This window comes from Panthera leo, chromosome D1 (genome assembly GCF_018350215.1).
Source record: "Panthera leo isolate Ple1 chromosome D1, P.leo_Ple1_pat1.1, whole genome shotgun sequence".
Lineage (NCBI taxonomy): Eukaryota > Metazoa > Chordata > Mammalia > Carnivora > Felidae > Panthera > Panthera leo.
The window spans coordinates 111,930,574-111,938,932 of record NC_056688.1 but is presented as its reverse complement, the minus strand read 5'-3'; the positions used below and the strand labels follow the sequence as shown (position 1 = coordinate 111,938,932).

The 8,359-nt window shown below is 61.6% G+C and overlaps 1 protein-coding gene across 1 annotated transcript; it reads right to left on the bottom strand.

Moving 5' to 3' along the window:
• Window positions 1-2,780: 2,780 nt before the first annotated feature.
• On the bottom strand, window positions 2,781-8,100 carry FADD (Fas associated via death domain). Its single transcript, XM_042906367.1, has 2 exons — window positions 7,735-8,100; window positions 2,781-6,265 (listed from the first exon to the last, which is right to left on the bottom strand). Exons 1-2 carry the CDS (start codon window positions 8,018-8,020, stop codon window positions 5,904-5,906), a joined length of 648 nt encoding a protein of 215 aa, XP_042762301.1. The 5' UTR covers window positions 8,021-8,100; the 3' UTR covers window positions 2,781-5,903.
• Window positions 8,101-8,359: the final 259 nt, after the last annotated feature.

The window sequence follows — 8,359 nt, the reverse complement described above, 5'->3', positions numbered from 1 at the left end:
CCCTGTGGCTCATTTTTTTCTCATTTGAAACATCATCTTTATCATAGTCTAAATTCCCATGTGATCCCCTTCACTGCAAATACCAGAACATCCAAACTGGCTTAGAGAGTTTCTTGAAAGAGTGGTAGCTCATGAGACAGGGAGCCCCGAGGCGGGGCGAGTTGATTTAGCGACTATGAGATTCGTCCCTGGCTGTGCTGTCACTGTGATCACAGGACAGCAGAGCTGGGACCCGAACCCGGGCAGTGGACTCCGCAGGCCAGCCTTCTGGGGAGACTGTGCCTCCCTGAAAGGTGACAGATGACTGAGTCTCCTACTCTTGTCGATCTATGTGCATTTTCTGTTTCCTGTAGTCTTTGGTTTATGGTCTGGGGCACAGACGGCACCAGTGAGGCCAGACGACACAGGACTCCTCATTCCCGCTGTCCTAATATGAACCCACCGACAGGACTCGGCGGCCGGCTGAGAGGCACGGGGGCTGGTTCCCCAGACAGCGTCGGAGCCTCCAAGACCTCCAGGATCGAACCTGTGACTCACGAGTGTTTTGACCCAGCCAACCTGGTATAAAGACAAGTCTTTTTAAAACGTGCCGCCACTCAGGAACAATGAAAAGAGCATTTAGTGGCCTTTACGATGTGCCCGTCACTCCCGGACACGACACCGCGTCTCTGAGTCTTGCGGCAGCCCTGGGCTGGGGGGGGGCGGGGCTTCTCAGGTGAGAAGGGAGGGTGGAGTTGGGGCGCCACTGTGGGCTCACCCAGCTGCAAGGGCGCGCGGACAGCCGAGTCCCAGCCGTTAGCCCTTCGCTAGGGATCTACTGGGCGGACGCATGGATGGATGGACGCGTGAACGGAGCGGACAGCCCACAGCCACGAGGTGTGCGCTCTTACGCACGTGGCTGCGACCCCGCCTGGCGGGAGGGACCCTTGGGGTGGCCTGCGGTGACTCAGGGCGTGGGAGGCACCTCCTCGGGTCCCCGGACGGACCTCCATGGGACTAGGCAAATCCTGGGTCTCGGTCACCCTGGGACACGCTGGCTGGGGGCACTGGCGTCAGCGATGGGCAGAGGGGTGGCCTGGCCCCAGAGAGAAGGCTGCCGGCCGGCCTGCATCCACCCCAGCCGGTGTCACAGCCCGACTGCCTCCCTGCTGCGCGCTCAGGGGAGCGGGGGCCGCAGGCAGGCGAGGCTGCCATCCGACGGGGTGTCTGAGCAGGGCCTCAGGCCCACTAGGGACGCAGGTACAGGTGGAGGACACAGCGGATGAGGGTGGGTGTTCAGGGCCGGGCAACCCTCCCGCGTCATGACGCTGCAGAAGAGAAGAGCTCGATCCTCGGGGCCCGGGGACCCTTGGAGCTGGGTTTCTCCAGCCAGAAACCCCTTTGGGAGGAAGGGCCGGGACCCGGTCTCCCAGCGATGAGCAAGATTTTATTTGTAATCGTGTTACCTCAATACGTACGCACGTAAGGTCAGATAGAAGCTCACGCTTCTGTCCTCATGAACTACAAAATGCCAACAGAATTACAAATCAGGGAGAGAGAAGCCCACAACACACACACAATTTGGACTAATATTGTAATTAAATGCATCGTTAATTTAATGTGATTTTTAATGGTAAAATGTACGTAAAATTCACACTTCCGGCCATTTTTAAGTGCCACCGAGCACATTCACGATCTTGCATGACCATCCCCAGCCTCCACGTCCCGAACTCTACTGTCTCCAGCTGCTCTGACCCATGAAACACGTTTTGCTGAAGCAAGATGGTCACCTAGTGTCTACAGGCAGGTTTGGGACATCGAGAGGCCTCGCACCTGACGCCTCGGGTGACTCGAAAGGCCCACGGTGGTTTTCCACTCCAGCCATGCCACGAAAGCCTCGTCCACAGGTCACGTGGCTCTGGCTCAAGGAGGACTCCATTCTGGCACTGAATGGGTCTCTGTTCCTTGGTGACGATTCAGGTGGTTGATACCTACGTGTGACTCTTGCCACCGTGACTTAACTCGGTGACTTACGAAGCTGAGGGCAGCTCCTTCAAGGCAGGTGGATCTCAACTGCACGTTTTCCCTGTGGCAATTCTGCCGGTCCCTCGGCAGATGTGGGGTGACCGGCCACCTGCACGTGCACACGTGCTGCTCCCGGTCATGCTGGCGGCTTCCGAACGTGATGCACACAGAGTCATGTGGTTAGAAAGCAGTCAGCAAGGTGACTCAGAGTAGTTCTCATGGAAATACAAACAGAAAACTAAAAATACGCGGGGAGCTTGCCATTTCTAAGAATAGTCAGGGGTCTGGAGTATGATTCTGCTTGTTTCTGGCTGCTGATGGAGGGTGTTTCCCGGGAAGGGGTAGGGCGTCGTGGGGGGAGGCAGAAGGGGGGTGGAAAGGAGAGGCTCGGGAGGTAGCCTGGAGTGGGTGTGGGAGCGAGCCCCAGGCAGGAGGGGGCCCGGCCCGCTCCTTCAGGCAGCCGGGTAGATCACGGTGCCGGGCACAGAACTGGGCACAGGTGGGGGCGGATGCCAAGTCTGAGTGTGGTGGGCAGAATAACGTCTGACTCGTGATGCCCGTGACCTCACCCCTGGGGCCTGGGAACGCTCGCTAGCATGGCAGAAGGTGTGTTCCCCAGGCAGCTGACACTGTGCGTCTGGGGGCCTCAGAGAAACACCGTGGGCGGCACCCGGGACCTTGCAGGTGCCACTCAGGCGGGGTGGGGGGGTGGGTAGTGGTCCTGGGCTGCTGGGGAGACGCGAGAGACGCGACGGAGGAAGGCGGAAGTGCGATGGCCTCAACCCCTGCCTCCGTGCCGGAGCCCGGAAGGGCCTGGGGGGGGGGGTGACTGAAGGAGCTCCCTGGGCACCCACGTCCATAACCCAGCAGGGCCCGCTGCGGCGAGGGCGGAAGGGGAGGTCGGGAGGGGGGTGATGTGGGGACATCTGCGGGGCCGTGAGACTAGGGGGTTGACCCCTCGTTCCAGGAAACACGTGACTAAACTCCCTTTCGCCGGCCTGAAATCTCCCCAAAAGCACATACGTTTGGGCCTTTCCCCGCATCTTTCTCAGGACAAAAAGAACCAAGTCGCAAAATGCGGCTCTAACCTTACTTTCCACGTCAGCCACATGACTTGCGCACACCTTCGCTGGAGGCATACGTGTCACCCCCCAAAAATTCGCAAAACACATAAATGGAACACGGATCGTCTTTTTTTGTGAAGCTGCCGCGAGAAATTCCTGTCTAAACCTGGTAGCCGCTCGCCATCACAAAGGTCATGGTTCTGATCAGATGTCAATCAGCTCTGTCCCAGCAGCGGTTACCATAGACCCAGAGGACCTTCTACCCCGAAGCAGTGTTTCTAATCACCCGGGGGTGGGGGAGGGGGGGTGGGAAGACATCCCAGGACCAGAGGCCACAGGCCGGGCTCAAGTGCGGTGAGGTCACAGGGACCGGAAGAGCCTCTCGACAAACCTGTGGGGCTCTGGGTGAAATGTCACCGCTCACGTTTAAGGTGCCTGAGGAAGAAGCCGCCACGCACTTGGGCAAGCGCCTGATTCTTATCTAGCGGTCGCTTCTGAAGGTGGTGAGGCCGGGACCCGACCCGGGTCAGACTGGAAAGCCCCCCTGCTCCCCTGCTCTCTGGGGCCTCTCCCGCCTGACGGCCCAGGGCACAGCCGTTACCTGTATCTGGTGGATGACGAAAACACACGTACAGAAAACGTGGACGATACAGGAAGTCTAAATATCACCCAAAAAACCACCGTTCTCAAACGTCTGCCGTGGGTCTCCCCGCCCGCCGCGCCCACACCAGCCCTGTGCTTCTGCCGCAAGCCACACACTCTCCCTTCGTCCCGCGAGGCAGGGGACCCGCGGGCAGACTGCTGGCCCTGCCATGGCCCCTCGATGCCCGGCCCCGCGCTGGTTTCGGCGGGGGCCTCCTGGCCACCGACGTGGGACCCGTGCTTCCGTCTGGCCTTGAGCCACCATCTCCCGGGGGCAGCTTGTCGGGCAGGTTCACCCCCGTCACCGGGCCCCAGGGCTCTGCCCCGGCGGCACCCAGCTGGCGGGTCCTGGGGAGCGGGTGGCGCGCACGGCCCCGCAGAGCAGGACGGAGACTCTCCTCACCCGCCGTCTTCCCCGAGTCTCGGAGCTCAGATCCGGGCCTGGAGAGGAGGTCCCGTGAGGCTGCTCCAGAGCCCGTGCTCCTCCCCACTCACCACATGCACAGGGGTGCCAGGGCCACCCCGGTGCCTCGCCACGCGCGGGACTGAGACGGGACGCAGCGGCAGAGCCGCGGAAAATTCCCCGTGCGGGAATCACAGGTCAAGGCCCCTATCAGAGCACCTGGTGTAGAGGGTCGGGGGCTCCTTCCAGGGGTGGGAGGCACGTAGGGGGGCACAGGGTGGATGTCAGGGTGTCTGGGCACTTGCACATCTCAGCGGCTTTGAGGGGACGGAGGACCTCTGAAGTCTGCCTGTCCTACAGGTAGGGGCACATCTTCCGGAAAACCTGCTGCCCAAAGCTACTTGTCAGCAAAGCCGCCGACAGTTACGGGCCGTGACGATGTCTGTTACCCGCAGAACCGGCTCTGACACAGGCTCCAAGAGGCAGGTGCGCTGGCACGTGGGGCACACGCCCGGCACACGACGCAGGGCCAGGCCGCGGTGGCACGGGCCCCAGACTGGCTCAGCCCCCTGGCAGCGCCCGAACCCGGGAACTGGTTGACACCTGTGCTCCCGGCCAGGTGTCCGGGGTCTGCCGAGAGGGCCGCCTGGTCTAGCCTAAGGTCAAGGTGGCACGGAAGGACATCACGGGTGGCTTTCTCAAGGCCGTGGCCAGAAGGCCCGAACGAGGGACAGCCATGCGACTCTCTGGTGCCTCTCAGAGACAGGCGGGCCAGGGGCTGGCGAGAGGTGGCAAAAGCTCCCTTGCTGGCGGCTCCTGGAACCGTTATGAAGAGCGGCCATGCCGTTCCCAGCTCAGCCTCAGATAAGCCACAAGGGATGTTGAAACTGACCCGACGGGACTTTCGAGAACATGAGAAACGAGATCATCGTCAGGGAGGGAAATTCTCTGTATTGTGCAGCTTCTCACTGTACAGGCACAGGCTTTAATAGGATTACCTCCGAAGCACAAAGACCGTCTTTACAATTACAGGATCCAGCTCCCTGGCTAAAATCCGTTATCAGAACAGTGATTTTGATAGTCATGATTTTGAAGTCATAATAGTTCTAAGAACGAACATCTGTAGAGCACGGACTCTGTACCCATCATCCCTGAGCACTTAACAGTGTTATTCCCGGCCGTCCTCATAAGCCTTGCTGTCCCTTGACACACGCAAGGGCCACGAGCCCACCAGCTTTCCCCACGCCACCTGTCCGGGTACACGGGTCTACACGGACGGCCTCAAAGCCTCTGGCCGGCTCTGGGAGCAACAGAACGACCCTGTGGGCCCGTGTGGACGCTGGAGCCTCACGGCCCCGGCTCAACTCCCTGCTTTCCCACGGCTGCCGACCGCCCGGCCGCGGGCCTCGGCACTGTCCCCCCACCTGTATGGTGACGGCAGTGACGACGCTGACTTTTACGTCCCTCTGTGTGCTGGATGTGGATCCCAAACTTCCTCCCGCAGGGCCTCATTTAATGGGACAACAGACTCCCCCTCTCGGGAGCGATCATGAGGAACGAACGAAAGCATCTGTACGCGCCCAAGTCCCGTCTGGCACAGAGCAAATGCTCAGTGAATGCCAGCTCTGATGGAGACGCCACTCTGGGCCTCGGGCGCCGGGTCCCTCGTCCCGGCTCACGGCTAGGACTTCACGGCACTGGCGCATGGAAGGCACGTGGTCAAGCTTGGCGGGGGAACCAAAGTTCGGGCTGTGCCGATGCCCTCAGGCCCCCGGGGAAGGGCCGCTGGGTCACCAGGGGACCCCCGAGGACGGCCTATCTGAGTCCCGTGACGTCAGGGACGCGGTGCCGGTGCCGCCACCTCGACTGGTCTCGCTCTCGAGGCTCCGGGCCTGCTGATCGTCCTCGATGAGGTCGGCCACCAGGTTCAGCTGGCAGGCCCTGAGCGCCCTCAGCAGGTGGGACACAGCCGGGTCCTCCTTGTGGAGGTTCTTCCAGACTCTCAGCGACTCCCTCACCTGCTCCGTCAGATTGCGGGGATACTTCTCCTCGATGGCGTCGATCATGGCGTCAGACACGCGAAGCTGGCGGGCCAGCCTTCTCCAGTCCTTCCCCACGTGATCACATATGATGTCGAAGGCTGCACGCAGGTCTGTGGAAAGAACAAAACGATTTACCAGGACTTGGGGAGCCCTTTAGAAGACAGGTAACCCTACTTTCTCAGTGGGCTCCTCAGGGCCAACCTAAGCGCTGGGTAGACAAGAGGTCCTCTCGTGCAGGCTGAAGGCATCCAGGAGTGCAGGGGCCGGGGGAAGAACGTCCCGGAAAGCCCAAGGGTGGCCTCCAACCCTGTCCCAACCCCACTCCCAAACCGCTCCTCAGGAGGTGCGGCCTGCCAAAGACGTGCTGGCTGGGGCGTCGCAGAAGGGGTCGTCGTGGAGCTAACTGCTCGGGACAGGGGAAGCGGAGGGAGGGCCTGTCGTGGGTTGAACGGTGGCCCCCAGCTCACGTCAAATCCCCAGAACTGTGAACGGTGATCTATTTGGAAAAGGGTCTTTGCAGATGTGATTCAGTTGAGGATCTTGGGAGATCATCCTGGATTATCCAGGTAGGCCCCAAATCCAGTGACAAGAATCCTTGTAAGTACACAGAAGAGGGAGCCACGTGCCCACGGAGGCAGAGACTGGAGACACGTGGCCATAAGCCAAAGAATGAATGTCCGCGGCCCCCAGAAGCTGGAGAAGGGGGAGGGACACAGGGAAGCCCAGTGATTTTCCTGAGGTCATACAGCTAGACAACAGCACAGCCAGACAGTGAAACCCTGATGGCCTCGTGCCAGGGTCCACTCCCAACCGCTAGGCTACACTGTCATCCTCGAAAGACGAAGAGTCACCCCGTATCAACCCGCCCACACCTGCCCACCTCTGGCGCGCTCTCCTGCAACATACATACACACACGGACACGCGTAAATCTAAAATGTGATCGCCTGTATTTTGGGGACTGCTTCTTAAATGTATCACGTTAACGATCTCCTCCTCAACTGAGTGTCCCTGGAAACGGAATTCTAATCCCGCCCGCGTACCCCAGGCCGCCTCAGTTGAGTCCTTGGTAGGTACTGGCAGTGTATCTTAGGCAAGTCACTTAACGCGTCCCAGCCATTGTCCTCTGGCTTGTAAGACCGGGATAGGACTAGACGGCAGGACCTAACTACTGGCTACCGCGAAAATTAAGTACGTGAAGTGTCGGGGGCACTAAACCCCTGCCCAAGAGCCATTGTCCGGCGCTCACACGGCGGTAAAGGGTCAGCTGGGGCATTCCCAGAGGCAGAATGAAACCAAAAGCAGCGGGGCAGGTTCCCCTGGCTCCTGACCCCCCCTCTCTGTCCACTCCTCTCTACCCAGAGGAGGTGGGCAACACCCTTTCCTTAACCGGAGTCACTTCCAACTAACCCAGAAGAATCGGGGTGTGTATGTGTTCACGTTTTGCAACCCAGACACAGTACGTGAGCTTTTGGGATTCTGGCTCTCCCATCTGCGAACTGGGCGTTTCGCCCGCTCCCCCCCCCCCCCCCCCAGGACCGGTTACCCGCCTCCGGGCCCCCCCCCGGCCCCCGCGCCCACCTCGCTCCTCCGACGAGACCTCGGCCGCCGCGCCCGCCTCGAAGCTGTCCAGGCGCCCCAGCAGGTCCTGGCGCCGCAGGGAGGAGAGCAGCTCGCGCAGCAGCCCGGTGCGCTCGCGGTCCAGCTCGTTCTGCTCGAGCAGCACGGAGAAGAGGTCGAGGCCGCACTGCACGCGCTCCAGCTTCCTCTTGCCCACTCGGCTCTGGCACAAGAACTTGAGCTCGGTCAGCTCGCTGCTCGACAGGCCGGCCGACACCGAGTGCAGCAGCACCAGGAACGGGTCCATGGCGGCGGGCCACGGCGGGGCCCGGCCCAGCCCGGCCCTCCGCGCAGCGCCCCGCTCCGCCCCGCGGCCCTCTCGGCGGCCCCGCGGCCCCGGCGCTCCCGGATTCCCCCTGACGCACCCAGCGCCGGGGGCCCCACCACCGGAAGTCCACGCCAGAGGCCACTTCCCCGAAATCTCGCGAGAACCCCGGGACCCACGCGTGCGCCCCGGGCCCTACCGTAGCCGTTTCCGCCCGGAAGGCGCCCGGCCGCCGCCAGGGGGCGCCCCTGGAGAACGGGCGGCGCGGGGCCGGGAGGGCGTCTGCGCCTGCGCGCTGCGGCCGTTCTCCCGCCGCGTGGG